The sequence below is a fragment of the Podarcis pityusensis genome (genome assembly GCF_964106645.2).
Source record: "Podarcis pityusensis genome assembly, chromosome: W".
NCBI classification, from domain to species: domain Eukaryota; kingdom Metazoa; phylum Chordata; class Lepidosauria; order Squamata; family Lacertidae; genus Podarcis; species Podarcis pityusensis.
This window is the reverse complement of record NC_138045.1, coordinates 21351442-21368857: the sequence shown is the minus strand read 5'-3', so window position 1 is coordinate 21368857 and position 17416 is coordinate 21351442. Positions and strand designations below refer to the sequence as shown.

General features: G+C 42.2%; 1 protein-coding gene across 1 annotated transcript in view; it reads right to left on the bottom strand.

Moving 5' to 3' along the window:
• The window catches only part of LOC308467638 (nuclear pore complex protein Nup214-like), a 254499-nt gene that overhangs the window by 69894 nt on the left and 167189 nt on the right, over nucleotides 1-17416 (bottom strand). The window contains exon 26 of the mRNA XM_080989369.1: nucleotides 1766-1874. Coding sequence (XP_080845495.1) covers nucleotides 1766-1874 — 109 coding nt within the window. The remainder of the gene's footprint in view (nucleotides 1-1765; nucleotides 1875-17416) is intronic.

Genomic DNA, 17416 nt, shown 5'->3' with positions numbered 1-17416 from the left:
ATAGCCCACTATTTGAAAGGGACTTTGCACTACAGGCTGAGGTTCACCCGTCAGAAGACTGGAGGTCTTGAAATCTTTACAGATGCTAGTTTTGGAAGTGACACCATGGATGGTACAAGCACTTCTGGAGTATGCTGCATGTACAACCACTGTCTGTTTGACTGGCTGTGCAAGAAGCAGACGACAGTAAGCCTAAGTTCCTGTGAAGCAGAACTCAATGCTCTGTCATTTTCACTCATGGATTGTGAATGGTTGATGCAACTGTTTCAGGACATCAGAGTTTCTGTGAAATGTCCTATACAAGTGTATCAAGACAATAGATCCTGTTTGGCTTTGCTGAACTCAGAGTTGCAAGCAAAGAACCAAGTACTTGCAGATTAAGCTACATCGTGCAAGAGAGTGTATTCAGAAAGGACTCATTCAGGTGTCCTACATGCCAGGAAATGAAATTCCTGCTGATCTGTTGTCTAAGGTTGTTAACAGAGAACAACTTAAGGTTTATGTGCAGAGGCTGCAATTGGGTTGAACCACAGGTACTACAGGTTACACGGAAAGGGGGAGGATGTTAGGATATTTCCGTTCCACCTTAAAAGGGAGCAGGATGTTTGTGTCACAGCCTGCGTATTTCTTGTTCACACGATGTTTCTGTTGTGTCTATGCTTTCGTTTCTCTTTCGCCAGTGTGGTGTAGTGGTTGAGAGCGGTAGTCTCCTAATCTGGGGAACCGGGTTCGCGTCTCCGCTCCTCCACATGCAGCTGCTGGGTGACCTTGGGCCAGTCACACTTCCTTGAAGTCTCTCAGCCCCACTCACCTCACAGAGTGTTTGTTGTGGGGGAGGAAGGGAAAGGAGAATGTTAGCCGCTTTGAGACTCCTTAAAGGGAGTGAAAGGCGGGATATCAAATCCAAACTCTTCTCTTCTTCTTCGTCTTCTCTGTGCCAGAGACAATGAAGCAGGCAGTCATGTTTTCTTTGTTCTGATCAACGCTGAATAAACTTGTAAATAATGCTCTCCTGCGTGCATCTTTCGCTGTGCATTATCTGCTGATAGAGCGTGCATCAGCTCTGGAATGTGGCAGGCTATTTCTGGAGCTCGTGTCGCTAATTGCTGATACTGCGTGTCTATGGGAGATCGATGGACGTCCGGAGGCGGCTTGGGGGCCATGATGGACTTTGTCTCCCTGGCAGTATCCCAACAGTTTAGTCATTTAGTCGTGTCCGACTCTTCGTGACCCCATGGACCAGAGCACGCCAGGCACTCCTGTCTTCCACTGCCTCCCGTAGCTTGGTCAAACTCATGTTGGTAGCTTCAAGAACACTGTCCAACCATCTTGTCCTCTGTCGTCCCCTTCTCCTTGTGCCCTCCATCTTTCCCAACATCAGGGTCTTTTCCAGGGAGTCTTCTCTTCTCATGAGGTGGCCAAAGTAATGGAGCCTCAGCTTCACGATCTGTCCTTCCAGTGAGCGGATCCAAATTAGTCACATCCATTAACTACAACGGGTCTACTATGAGTAGGACTAGCACTGGTTTCCTACTCTTTGGATCCCCCTCCCTTTAAATATTAAGGCAGGTGCCATCACTAGTGTCTTTTGGAACCTACTGAAGACCGTCTTCTTCCCACAAACCTTCTGTGTAGAGATCTTTCCCAGTTTGCATCTGCTTAAGAACTGTGTTTAGACAGTTTATTTTGTGTTTTTGTTGCTCTGGGTGCCTTTAGGAGAAGGGTAAAGATATCAATTTGAACAACAACAACAGCATAAACTGACCTGTGCTCTTTTTGCCAGCTGATGGCTGGCCAGTAGATGCCATGGTGACACTTGCCACAGAAGCAGAGCTGGGTGGGGACTGCACCTTAAGTGAGCTTGGTGAAGGTCCCTAAAACAAAAACAAAACAACAAAACACAACAGTAGTTAGGCCAAGAAGCATGCAAGGAAGGATAAGGGCTTGAGAGATGGTGCACTCTAGGCAAGAAATAACTACAGGCAGTGACCATTTTGTGCATATCTGATTGACGCGTGACCACCGACACCCCCTGGAAGGGACAGGGTTGGGGCGGAATGGGCTGACACACACAGTGACCTGGAACACGCACTGTCAGCATCGCCCTTGAGCCAGTGCCACCAACTGGACTCATCCACTTCAGCCCCGACTGGGCTAGGCGAGCTGGGTAGCACTTCCAGAGACCACCTTCTGCACAGGAACAGGTCAAAGTGCTGTGGACTCACAGCTTAGAGTTGTGAGCACCGGATTCACTCCAACAAGAAGACAGTCGTCGCACAGCAGAGTACAGCAGACTCTAGCAGAGTATATAAACAACTCGGAGAGCAGCTCTGTAGAATATCTTCTTTATTCTATCTACAACTATACAAACTATATACAGAGCTTAATAGGTCTAAGCATAAATAAATGCTGCACTGCACTGAGTGTCTGCAGCTGCTCTTAGCAGCAACCTTATCTCTACACACGATCTCTAACACTCAGTCTCTCTCTCTGTCTCTCTCCAACACTGACTGACTGACTGACTCGGTGCTGGAGCAGAATAAGTAGAGAGCAGAACACGCCTCCTCCTCTCTGGAGAATCAGCAGACTCCTCAGGAGATTCTTGGATATGGGAGGGGTGAAATCTCCTCATCCTCCCCCATTTCATCCGACCATTTCAAGAATCTTTAACATAACTGCAATTTACACACACACTCCAAAAGTTGTTCTCTGCTTACAACTTTGGTTAATATATCTGCAGGTATCTCTTTTCACCTTTATCTAAGACACTTTAACACATCATTAAACAGTTACTACAATCACTCTGTGTCTATCCGGAAAGAGTTAAAACATAAACCTCAATCTGTAGTTCACACAAAACACACATTGTGACTACACAAATGAATAAGCAGCTTCTAGAAAAATCTTCATACACATTTCTCTCTTTCAGATGCAAATTAACATTGCTAATTGGGCAGATTTGAACAAACCATTTTTTGTACTTAAACACACTTGCTCCTTCAATCCTGATCCTTTAAACATATTATACATGAACCACTTTAGGTCAGGTAAGGAAATAAATAAAGAGTTTTGTACTATTACTCTCAGCACACTTTATGCCTGGTTTAAAAACCCCACCAGAGTTGCATGTGACCGCAGCCTTTGCAAACTCTTCAGAAAACCTTTTTGGTGGTACACCCTTGGTTGTTCTCTCGGATCTGCGCAAAACTCTTTGATCCTCTTGTTCTGGTGCTTCCTTCTCTTTGGGAGAGTGGGGAGCTAAAGTATACAAAGCTGCTAAGTCTGAATCAGCGTCAGACTCTCCTGAGGCTTTTGGGCTCGGATAATCTATGCCACCATCTGAATCTACATCGGCATCAGGATTATCAATCACATCAGAACTTGCCTCCCTCTTAACTGTCTTTGCCCCTTTTGCACCATCATCACAAATGGGATGGCACTGAAAAACGCCAACTCTGTCCCATTGTGGATTGTCGTCAATACTCATGGTCAGCCTTATGGTTTTCGTGTCTGTGATCAGGACACGATAAGACCCTTTCTCGTACCCTAGGAAAACACCATGTTCTCCACGCTTACTCAGTTTGTCACCCTGCGAGGTGTGCACCCAAACCTCCGATCCAAAAATTTTAAAATGCCTTACACATGGCTTTCTTTTGTGAAGCATCTCATATGGGGTGCAATTTACAGCGGTCTGATACCTCCTGTTGTACACGTGACAGAAAAACGAAAGAGCTTCGGCCCAAAAGGGATTGGGCAGCCCCGAATCATGTAACAGTGTTCTGATTCCTTGCTGCAGGGTCTGGCTTATTCTCTCACATAAACCATTCTGCCAGGGTGATCTGGGCGTGGCTGTCCTATGCTCAATGCCCTGTTCAGAAAGAAAAGCCTCAAACTCCTCTGAACAAAACTCACCTCCCCTGTCAGTGAAAAGACAACGTACGTTCTCATTATGTACATTTCTGAGCCATTTACAAAACTGGCGAAACTTGGTAAAGGCTTCAGACTTTTTCTGCAACATATAGACCCAAACATATCTTGAATAGGAGTCTATCAAAACCATAAAAAACCTTGAATTGCCTCTAGAGAGCGCTAGAGGCCCCACTAAGTCTGCATGAATGACTTCGTATGGTTTCTTGGCCTCTCTCCCAGACTCTGTACCTTTGGGAGCTTGCCTTGCCTTACTCTCAGCACAAGAAACACATTTCATGTGGTAGGGACATTCTTTCAACTTCATTCCCCGAACCATATCAGGCATTTTTGCCACAGCCTGGAAATTCAAATGACCATAAACACGGTGGTAATAATGAATACATTGGTCATGCAACTTCTCATTCTTATCAACAGACAAATTGCAACATTCTTTCTCAGTTGCTTCTGCAGTACCTGTACCTGAAACAAAAGGCAATTGGTACAGACCATTTACACATTTTGCATACAGAATGAGCTTGCCATCTCGACGAATTTCACAGCGAGATTTAGCAAACACCACCTTAAACCCTTGACGATCAAGCTGGGAAACACTCAACAAATTGTCCTGAATATCAGGCGCATACAGGTCATTCTTAATTGTAGCATTCAGGCTCTTTAAAAACACAGTTCCCTGAGCCAAACTCGTGAGGACAGTCCCATCTGCTTGATGAATTTCTTTCTCTTGCTTCTCAAGATGAACAAAGAGATCCTTATCTTTGGCCACGTGGTTTGAACAGCCAGAGTCGACCACGAAGAAACTCCGCCCACGTTGATTGGAGCAGCGAGAGATCAAAGCCTTTGAAGTAGCAGGTGCTTGGGGATTTCGTCCTCCTCCCCCTCTGCCTCTGAAGTTTCCTTTCTTCTTTGAAGTTTTCTTGCTGCACTGAAAACTCAAATGGCCTTGTGCGCCACACGAAAAGCACCGCCTCAACTTTAGTGCTTTAACAGCAGCAGTTTTACTTTCACTTTCCCCTGCTGGAGACTTAGGCACATTTTCAAGCACATTTTTAACAGCACCATTTTCCCGGCTTTCTCTAACAGCCTGTCTGCGATCCCACTCATTCAAGAGCACGCTAGACACATAATCTTCCATTAGCCGGTCAGAAGGCATGGTAGAAATCTGGGCAGCTACTCCATCGTAAGACTCATCTAGGCTATTGATCATTAGCATTGCAAACACAGCCTCTGAAATAGCCAGGTCTCGCTGAACAAGGTCCTGTCTGAGACGCTTTAACTGAGATAGATGGCTAGGCAAATCACCACCTTTCTCCAACTGCAGCCTGCACAGCTTCTTGAAGAAAATCACACTGGAACCAGCATTCTGCCTCAAATGCATATCTCTCAACTTATGCCAAACAGCTCGTGCAGTCTCTTGACCCTCTAAGTTCACCAGCAAGTGGTCTGAAACACTCAAAACAATTGTCCCTCGGGCTCTCATATCTGCAGCATGCCACTCAGGCCATTCATCATCATCCTTATCGGGAGGGTCATCTTCTATAGTGTGAAATAGCTTTTCCCTCTGTAAAAGTGCTTTCATCTTGACCTGCCAAACAGCATAGCTCTCAGGCGTGAGGAGAGGAAAGGACAGAGCCATCTGGCCAGAAAGTGCACAGGCCATGTCTGCTATTACTTAGAGCAAGACACTTCCCTTGTGCAACACAGATAAAGCCTTGGCTCCTTCAGCCACTCTCTCTCCCACTCAGAGCGCAATTAACAGGCAAGCAGGGATGCTATCTTCTTTCTTTGGCAGTCAGCAACATACCTCCATAAATCAAGCAGCAGCAACAGCAACAGCGGCAGCTTGAACACTCTGCTCCAAAACAGCTCTGCTTCTGGGCGCCGCAAATCAGTCCAGCATGCAGCGTCTGTTCCGCCATCCGGCAATCAGCAACAGAAACCTCTGGCGACTGGGACGACTGGTACAACTGGAACAACGACTGGTCAGACGACTGGGCCCATAACCGATGTCAGCATCGCCCTTGAGCCAGTGCCACCAACTGGACTCATCCACTTCAGCCCCGACTGGGCTAGGCGAGCTGGGTAGCACTTCCAGAGACCACCTTCTGCACAGGAACAGGTCAAAGTGCTGTGGACTCACAGCTTAGAGTTGTGAGCACCGGATTCACTCCAACAAGAAGACAGTCGTCGCACAGCAAAGTACAGCAGACTCTAGCAGAGTATATAAACAACTCGGAGAGCAGCTCTGTAGAATATCTTCTTTATTCTATCTACGACTATACAAACTATATACAGAGCTTAATAGGTCTAAGCATAAATAAATGCTGCACTGCACTGAGTGTCTGCAGCTGCTCTTAGCAGCAACCTTATCTCTACACACGATCTCTAACACTCAGTCTCTCTCTCTCTCTCTCTCTCTCTCCGACACTGACTGACTCACTCGGTGCTGGAGCAGAATAAGTAGAGAACAGAACACGCCGCCTCCTCCTCTCTGGAGAATCAGCAGACTCCTCAGGAGATTCTTGGATATGGGAGGGGTGAAATCTCCTCACGCACCCCCCCCCACACAAATGGGGAGTTGCCTGTTTGCAGTCCCTGTGAAAAAGAGGAGGCACCATGCAAGGGCAGAAGAAACATGTCCTTAGGAGGCACACAGAGAATCTGCCCCAAAGACAAAGTTAGGAAATCCTATGCATGTTCAGCTTGGCACATCTGCTACTTGGCCTTACCCACTTCAGACTGCAAGTGGTTAAATATGCTTGAATGCAAAACAACCACCAACAACTAAACCTTATTGCACATAGAAAACTTGTGTGTCAGGGAGAAGGCAGTAAGTAACAGCCTTTTCAGAATGCAAAGGTTGGAAGGCTTAATGTGCCATGTTATTGGCGCACCATCAGCCATCCAGCTCAGAGGTGGACCAAGGAATAAGAGGCAGCACCCTGGTGAGGCAGTGCACCCTCCAACCACTCCTGGATCATCCAGACCAGAAGGTGTGGTCTTGGCTGACCCCTTCAGCTAGAAGGAGTTAGCAGCCAGCCCTCATAACAGACTTGTTTTTACATCATTTTAATTCTATTGTAGGTTCATTACTTTTTAACTATTATCTTACATGTTTTTAGCAATCTGTGTTTAATCCATGTTTGTTTTAACCTATGTTAGCCAGCTTGAGTCCCAGTTCTAGGGACAAGGTGGGATAGAAAAGAAGAAGAAGAAGAAGAAGAAGAAGAAGAAGAAGAAGAAGAAGAAGAAGAAGCCTAAAAGAGGTAGTGGGATCCTCTACGGTTCAATCTCCTAAAATGATACCTGCATTGTTCCCTGAATTGGTGCAATGTCCTCTGAAGTGGACCTGAAATGGTATCATGTTACCATTTACAATATTAGGCCTCAGCAAGAAGCTATCATGCCCTAAAGCTGTGCCAATATCACCTTTGCAATGGGTAAACCAAAGTTTAGGAATCCCCTCCAGACAATGCTGAGTTACAACTCCCAACATTCCTGGCCATTGGCCATGCGAGCTGCAGGGACTGATGGGAGCCACAGTTAACCAACATTAGGAAGTCCAAAAGCATACTGTTTGTGGTTGTAGATCTTTAAATCATGAAACTCAAATGACTAGTCTTCAGCAGATATTTTTTTTTGCAGCTTGAGTCAAGGAATTTGAGAGCTTGTGTTTGCTAGAATTTGGGATACATGCATACCTAAAAGGTAAAGGTAAAGGGACCCCTGACCATTAGGTCCAGTCGTGGCCGACTCTGGGGTTGCGGCACTCATCTCGCTTTCTTGGCCGAGGGAGCCGGCGTACAGCTTCCGGGTCATGTGGCCAGTATGACTAAGCCCCTTCTGGCGAACCAGAGCAGCGCATGGAAACGCCGTTTACCTTCCCGCCGGAGCAGTACCTATTTATCTACTTGCACTTTGACGTGCGTTTAAACTGCTAGGTTGGCAGGAGCAGGGACCGAGCAATGGGAGCTCACCCCGTCGCGGGGATTCGAACCGCCGACCTTCTAATCGGCAAGTCCTAGGCTTTGTAGTTTAACCCACAGCGCCACCCGCATCCCTCACATACCTAGGTTGTGCCAAAAGACACCCATATATCTTCATGTATGCGACAACGGCGGCAAGAGTCTTAATAGTACAAGGATGGAAGAATGAAGAAATCCCGACCAAAGAACTGTGGCAAGAGAAACTGATGGACTATGCAGAATTGTCGAAATTGACACACAAACTACGTGATAAAGACAACCGTGATCTTAAAGAAGAATGGGAACCTTTTACAAAGTGCTTAAAGAAACAACAAAATGAACTGGACTCCTTGGCAGGTTTTGAATAAACATACACACACTTTTTATTGGTAATATATAGATAGATAAATTAAGGATATTTACAGTTTTATAACATGCAGAGAATAACGTGCTGAGAAACCAGAGAGAGGAGCTGAGGGAAGTCTGGGGAGGGGAGGGAGGGTAGGTTTTTCCTTTTTGGGGAAGGGGGGAAATGGGGGGGGGATGAGGATGGTGTGTTTTTGATAAATTGTTATGTTGAAATTCCTAATAAAAAATATTCAAAACAAAAAAAGAGAGACCCGTATATATTTCACCACAAACTTTTCACAGAAAAGAGATGACAGGCAAAGGGAAATGGGTAGCATACAAAGAATTAATAGAACCACATCAAGGAGATTACAAAATTAAAACAAGGGAGCCATTAATAATGGAATGTTACAATCTTCAATGGTTTCCCTACACAGTTAGTAGAGAGGTTTAAGTTGGACAAAAATAACTTTGGTACAGAGCAAAAAAAGGACAGACTTTGAAATCCAATTGTGTGCAGATGATGAACATGTTACTGCAAAAATGTATAAACTCTTGCTGAACTCTGAAACTGAAGAACAGGTTAAAGAATGCATGATTAAATGGGCAAAATATTTTGGTTATAATATACAGAAAAATTCAAACCCTGAGGGATGTCAGTCTTACAAGAAATAAGCAAAATAACTAAACAGGTCTCCTTCATGGATCACTGCCTTGCCATGGCAAAGGGGCTTGAATAACTCAGAGAAGCTATGAGCTATGCCGTGCAGGGCCACCCAAGATGGACAGGTCATAGTGGAGAGTTCTGACCAAACGTGATCCACCTGGAGCAGGAACCGGCAAGCCACTCCAGTATCCCTGCCAAGAAAACTCCACGGACAAAGACAACAGGCATATAAAAGTTATGACGCTGGAAGATGAGCCCCTCAGGTCAGAAGGCGTCCAACATGCTACTGAGGAAGAGCGGAGGACAAGTCCAACTAGATTCAGAGCTGATGAAGCGGCTGGGCCAAAGCCGAAAGGTCGCTCAGTTGCGGATATGGCTGGAAGCGAAAGGAAAGTCCAATGCTGTAAAGAAAAATATTGCATAGGAACCTGGAATGTAAGAACCATGAACCTTGGTAAGCAGGATGTGGTCAAAAATGAGATGGCAAGAATAAATATTGACATCCTGGGCATCAGTAAACTAAAATGGACGGGAATGGGCAAATTCAGTTCGGATGACCATCAAATCTACTACTGTGGGCAAGAATCCCGTAAAAGAAATGGAGTGGCCCTCATAGTCAACAAAAGAGTGGCGAAAGCTGTACTGGGATGCAATCTCAAAAATGATAGAATGATCTCGATATGAATCCAAGGCAGACCTTTTAACATCACAGTAATCCAAGTTTATGCACCAATCACTGATGCTGAAGAAACTGAAATTGACCAATTCTATGAAGACTTACAACACCTTCTAGAAATGACACCAAAGAAAGATGTTCTTCTCATTATAGGGGATTGGAATGCTAAAGTAGGGAGTCAAGAGATAAAAGGAACAACTGGCAAGTTTGGCCTTGGAGTTCAAAACGAAGTAGGGCAAAGGCTAATAGAGTTCTGTCAAGAGAACAAGCTGGTCATCACAAACACGCTTTTCCATCAACACAAGAGACGACTCTACACATGGACATCACCAGATGGGCAGCATCGATATCAGATTGATTATATTCTCTGCAGCCAAAGATGGAGAAGCCCTATACAGTCAGCAAAAACAAGACCTGGAGCTGACTGTGGCTCAGATCATCAGCTTCTTATAGCAAAATTCAAGCTTAAACTGAAGAAAGTAGGAAAAACCACTGAGCCGGTAAGATACAATCTAAACCAAATCCCTTATGAATACACAGTGGAAGTGAGGAACAGGTGTAAGGATTCAGATTTGGTGGACAGAGTGCCTGAAGAACTATGGATGGAGGCTCGTAACATTATACAGAAGGCAGCAACGAAAACCATCCCAATGAAAAGGAAATGCAAGAAAGCTATGCAAGTGGCTATCTAATGAGACCTTACAAACAGCGGGAGAGAGAAGGCAAGCAAAATGTGACGGAGATAGTGAAAGATACAGGAAATTGAATGCAGATTTCCAAAAAATAGCAAGGAGAGACAAGAAGGCCTTCTTAAACGAGCAATGCAAAGAAATAGAGGAAAACAAGAGAATGGGAAAAACCAGAGATCTGTTCAAGAAAAATGGAGATATGAAAGGAACATTTCATACAAAGATTACCATAATAAAGGACAAAAGTGGTAAGGACCTAACAGAAGCAGAAGACTTCAAGAAGAGGTGACAAGAATACACAGAGGAATTATACCAGAAAGATATGGATGTCTCGTACACCCCAGGTAGTGTGGTTGCTGACCTTGAGTCAGACATCCTGGAGAGTGCAGTCAAATGGGCCTTAGAAAGCGCTGCTAATAACAAGGCCAGTGGAAGTGATGACATTCCAGCTGAACTGGGACATTCCAGCTGAAATGGGAGTGCCTGATCACCTCATCTGTCTCCTGAGAAATCTCTATGTGGCACAAGAAGCTACAGTTAGAACTGGATATGGAACAACTGATTGGTTCAAAATTGGGAAAGGAGTACGACAAGGCTGTATATTGTCTCCCTCCTTATTTAACTTATATGCAGAATTCATCATGCGAAAGGCTGGACTGGATGAATCCCAAGCCGGAATTAAGATTGCCGGAAGAAATATCAACAACCTCAGATATACAGATGACACAACCTTGATGGCAGAAAGTGAGAAGGAATTAAGCATTAACCTTATAATGAGGGTGAAAGAGGAGAGCGCAAAATATGGTCTGAAGCTCAACATCAAAAAAACGAAGATCATGGCCACTGGGCCCATCACCTCCTGGCAAATAGAAGGGGAAGAAATGGAGGCAGTGAGAGATTTTACTTTCTTGGGCTCCATGATCACTGCAGATGGTGACAGCAGTCACAAAATTAAAAGACGCCTGCTCCTTGGGAGAAAAGCAATGACAAACCTAGACAGCATCTTAAAAAGCAGAGACATCACATTGCCTACAAAGGCCCGTTTAGTTCAAGCTATGGTTTTCCCAGTAGTGTTGTATGGAAGTGAGAGCTGGACCATAAAGAAGCCTGATAACAGAAGAATTTATGCTTCTGAATTATGGTGCTGGAGGAGACTCTAGAGAGTCCCATGGACTGCCAGAAGATCAAACGTATCCATTCTGAAGGAAATCAGCCCTGAGTGCTCACTGGAAGGACAGATCCTGAAGCTGAGACGCCAATACTTTGGCCACCTCATGAGAAGAGAAGACTCCCTGGAAAAGACCCTGATGTTGGGAAAGATTGAGGGCACAAGGAGAAGGGGACAACAGAGGACGAGATGGTTGGACAGTGTTCTTGAAGCTACCAGCATGATTTTGACCAAACTGTGGGAGGCAGTGGAAGACAGGAGTGTCTGGTGTGCTCTGGTCCATGGGGTCACGAAGAGTCGGACACGACTAAACAACAACAAAACTAAACAGGTATTAGAAGCCACCCCAAAACGAGCCCTATTGGACATTTTCCAGGATAACAACACACACTCACACTATAAAGAGCTTATAACCCACCTACTCTCAGCAGCTATAAGCATCATAGCTAGACACTGGAGGGACCTGCCTCAAGTGAACATGGACCACCAGCACCAAACTGTATGGGAAACACCCTTACTAGAAAAGCTAACCAACAAACCAAAAATAACACGGGGACAAATAAAAGACGATGCCTTCACCCTGGTGTGACTCCCCTTTATTACACACACAGCCCAAGGAGACACCAACAAGAACGCACTGATAGCATAAGAATCAATATGGCTAACTTGACCCAACAACCCCTCCCTCTCATACAGATGCCAGCAAAACTCACTGCAGCCAATTGGAGGCAACCAACCATGCCCTAAGCCCCACAACCTCTCTCAATTCCAATGAAAACTAGTAAGTGAATAAAAAGAGAACCTACCCAAGTGACACAGACACAGAAATCTTGCGCATACACTATGTAAAAGAATGAAAGTCTACCACCGCCTACTCGCTCCCCACCTAACATCAGATATGATGGATCTGTAGAAAGGACTTCAAGATCTGAAGATTGAGAAAATGTATGTACTTTTTAAAATAAAAACTCTTTGAAAAGTGGGAACATATGTGAACTAAGGGGTTTAAAAATTACATTGTGTTACAATCTTAAAGAGAATCGTTTAATGACCTTGAGGAAAACTTAGATTTAATAGATATATGGAGATTCAAAAACCCCATGACCAAACAATTCACACATTTCTCAGAGTCGCATCAGAGCTGGAGTAGGTTGGATCAGATATGGATATCAAGAGAATTAACAATAAGAGTGTCGAAATGTGAGATACTACCCAGAACACTATCTGAGCACAACCCAATAATATTACACTTAAACTGGAAGACCCAGGGTATCTACAGATGGAGAATGAATGATTATTTATTTGAAAAAGAATAAGTGATTGATAAGGCTAAAATTACTTTAAAAGACTATTTTGATTTAAATATTAATAAGGAGACTAACATGGATATAGCTTGGGATGCCAGCAAGGCAGTGTTAAGAGGTTTTTTGATACAACAAAATAGTCAAAGAAGAAAGGCGAGAGAACAAAAAAAGGAAGAGCTAATCACTCAATTGAGAGAATGTGAAAAGAATTTGATAGAAAAGCTGAGTGATGAAGGGAACAAGCAACTGTATAAGATGATACAAGCACAATATTCAACATTAATAAATCAAGAGGTAGAATGGGGAATTAAGTTAATGAAACAAAAAATTTTTGAATCTGCAAATAAAACTGGAAAGTTCCTGGCGTGGCAGTTGAGAAAAAGAAGAAAACAAAATATTATTAATAAAATAAAAGTAGAAGAACAAATCTTGGAAGACCCTAACAAAATAAAAAAGAGCTTCCTTAAATTCTATGAAAACTTATATAAAAGAGAAGAAGAAGATGAAATAGAAATGGGAAAATATCTAGAAGAAAACAGAATCAACAGTATACCAGAAGAGGAAAGAAATTTATTAAATAAACCCATAAAAACAGAGGAAATTCAAGAGGCGATAAAGAGGATGAAACTGGGGAAAGCCCCAGGCCCAGATGGATTGTCGGCCAGGTATTATAAAGTCCTAGAAGAACTTATTACACCAGTGCTGTGTGAAGTAATGAATGAGATTTTAAGAGAAGGAAGAACACCAGCGTCATGGAAAGAGGCATACATTACGCTGATACCGAAACCTGACTCGGATAGGCTAAATATTAAGAATTACAGACCGATTTCACTATTGAATAATGATTATAAGATCTATGCAGATATAATGGCGACTCGACTTAAAAAATGCCTAGTTAATCTTATCCATACCGACCAGGCTGGTTTTTTATCCAATAGGCAAATAAAAGAAAACATAAGACATACAATAAATATCATTGAGTACTTAGAATGCAAAAACGAAATCCCTGCAGCTTTACTGTTTATTGATGCCGAAAAGGCATTCGATAACGTATCCTGGCGTTTTCTTATAAAATGTTTGGAAATGACAGGGATAGAGGGCACATTCCTGGAAGGAATAAAAGCAATTTACTCACAACAAAGTGCTAAATTAATTATTAATAATAACTTAACAGAACCCTTTGAAATCTCGAAGGGTACTAGGCAGGGGTGCCCTCTGTCACCTCTTCTGTTTATTATGATGTTAGAGATAATTACAAATAAGATAAGAAAAACTTCAGAGATACGTGGAATAAAAATAGGAGTGAAAGAATACAAATTGAAAGCTTATGCTGATGACCTCATGTTGTCTTTGGAGGATCCAGAAGAGAGTGTCAGTAAGGTGTTAGATCTGTTAGAAGAATTCGGAAAACTATCCGGTTTTAAATTAAACAGAACAAAAACTAAAATGTTGATTAAAAATGTAGAAGAGAAGGCAAAAAACCACCTTGAATCTCAGACTGGAATTAAAGTAACCAAAAAAGTAAAATACCTTGGAATCTGGTTAACGACAAAGAACATCAATTTGATGGAAGATAATTATACAACCGCATGGAAAGAAATAAGGAAGGACTTAGATACCTGGAATAGAATAAAGCTATCCTGGTCGGGGAGAATGGCGGCAATAAAAATGAGTCTATTACCGAAACTGCTATTCTTATTTCAGAATATACCAATAATCAGGGGAACATCAATATTCAAGGACTGGCAGAAAATACTTTCTAAATTCATCTGGCAAGGAAAAAGGCCGAGAATTAGACTCAAATTACTCACAGACCAAAGAGATAGGGGAGGATTCGCAGTCCCAAATTTAAAGTTGTATTATGAAGCCTCATGCCTCTGTTGGGTCAAGGATTGGATTATTATAAAAAATAAAGATCTGCTAGATTTAGAAGGATTTGATTTAAGATTCGGTTGGCACGCTTACCTATGGCGTAATAAGGGAAAGATCCATAAAGGATTTTCTAACCATATCTTTAGAGGGCCATTACTGGAGGTGTGGGAAAGAAATAAAAAATTATTGGAACAGAATACCCCTTGGTGGCTTTCGCTAATCGATATCCTGACAATAAAAAAAACAAATATCGAAGGAGAAAGATGGACCTACGAAGATTTATTAGTAAAAACAGAGACCGGTTGGAGGATTAGGCCATATGAAGAAATAAAGAACAAATTGACAGGTTGGATCCAATTTCATCAAATCAACTCTATCTGGACCGAGGATAAAAAAAAATGGGATAAGTGAGAAAAAATCTAGATTCCAGAGTGAAATATTAGAAAGTAAAACAAAACTATCGAAAATGTATAGCCTGTTGCTCGAATGGGACACCAAAGATGAAGAAGTAAAGGAGGTAATGGTGAGATGGGCAATGGACTTTGGGTATAACATAGAGTTTGATAAATGGCAGGCACTATGGAATAAAGGTGTGAGATTCTCGACATGTACAACACTCAGGGAAAATATGTACAAAATGATGTACAGGTGGTACGTAACGCCCGTAAAACTGGAAAAAATATATAAAACTGGTGATAAATTATGCTGGAAGTGCAAGATTAAGGAGGGCGATTTTTATCATATGTGGTGGTTGTGCGAGCCTATTAGAAAATTTTGGGAATCTATTTACAATGAACTAAAAAAAATCTTTAAATATACCTTTATAAAAAGACCCGAAGCCTTTTTGCTGGGGATAATTGGAGAGGAAATCAAAAAGGAAGACCAAACACTCTTTCAGTACGCAACAGTGGCCGCCAGAACTCTAATAGCGCAGAATTGGAAGACACCAAGAATCCCAACCATAAATGAATGGCAATCTAAACTACTCAACTATCTAGAATTGGCAAAAATGACACAGAAAATAAGAAATCAAAAAGACACAAAGTTTAATAAAGATTGGAATAAATTTATGGCATACATGGAAACAGAGGTAAAAAAAATTAAAAATCACAGTAGGTGTGATATAACACTTGTGATGTAAAAAAATTTTTTTTGGAGGAAAAGAAACTGCAGATAGAAAAATTTTATAACACATTCCGAAACCGAGATGAAGGGAAGTCAGTCAGTGTTGTGTGTTATGTAGTTAATGTAGTCAATTTGTTGTTGTCTTATGTCAGGAGTATATATATATTTTATATATATATATATTTTCTTTATTTAGCTTTTTTTGGTGTGAATGTGTTGTGTATGTCTTTTTTGTTTGTATGGTGTTATAAAAATAATAATAAAATAATAATAAAAAAAGGAAAGAAAAGTGGGAACATATGTGAACTAAGGGGTTTAAAAATTACATTGTGTTACAATCTTAAAGAGAATTTTTATAAAATAATATCTGGTATTTAACTCCTGAGAAACTATTCAGAATGCATAAAGATTGTCAGGGGACTGCCATCGGAACAGAGGTGGGAAACAGAGGGGCAGTTGTGTTACAGGGAGCCGCCGAAAATCTTGCGAAGCACTTCCTCTTCCGGTGATGAGGAAAGCCCCACCTCCAGTGGGGAAGAGAGGAAGGGACCAGAGGATGCTGCAGGGAGCCTCAGCACCACGTCTGGCAAAGCCGGCCAGGAGGGAAGCACGCCCCTTCCCTCGCCCACCCTGCGCAGAAGTCTAAAGCACAAAGAGGGAAGGAAACGGCTGGGAGTAACGAGACTGTTATGTTGGGGGAGGTCCAGGAAAGAAGCACTCCCGGATTCTGCTAGCGATTGAGGCAGACATGAACTTTGGGGTTCTGGACTGTAAATAGTTTTGCACCAAAATAAAACCTGTAAAAGACAGATGTTTCAAAAGTTTGCTGGAAATGCCAAGAACATGAAGGGACATTTTTATCATGCCAGTGGACATTTAAAAAAGCTTTAAAAAATTGGTTGCAAATACATATATACATACATGCATACATAAATATATACAGAAGATTTTAAAAGGCTAATATTCAATTTAAGCCAGAACTTTCTCTCTTAGAGCTAATGGATACACAATTAGAACAGGATTAAGGAAGATTACTCCAATATATGATTACAGCAGCAAGCGTGCTTTACGAATAAAGATGGGAAGTTACAGCACTACCCACTATAGAAGAATGGCTGATAAAATTATTGGATCTGGCTGAGATAGCCAAGTTAACATGCTTAATTAGAGAGAGAAAAATATTTATGACATTTGTCAGAAATTTGCATGATAAGAAAATTAGGGCTGCCATATATCTGGATTTTCCTGGACATTACCAGAATTTCAAAGGTGGAATTGATGTCGGGGGGGGGGATTTCTGAAATGTGGTGCTTTGTAGTTTGTCGGGGGAGGGGAGAGAAGCTCAACAATTTTTTGGGTTTCCTTTTTTTAAAAAAAGCAACACAACTTTCGGGGTGTCCTGGTTTTTACTTTTTGAAATATGGCAACCTTAAAGAAAACGAACTTGTAATATCAGGATTTGAAGATGGAAAAAGTACTGGTTTGCAGAACACAGAATGGTTGGATTTTAACAAATGAATATCATATGAAGCTGCAGGACAAAGAACCGGAAGTTATTTTACTCTTTTCTACATTTCTTTAGTTTTTTCTCTCTTTCCCTTTTCTCTTACTTTCTCTCTCTTTAAGTCTGTCCTCTTCTCTTTTCTTTTTTTTTAAAAAAATGATGTTTATTGAG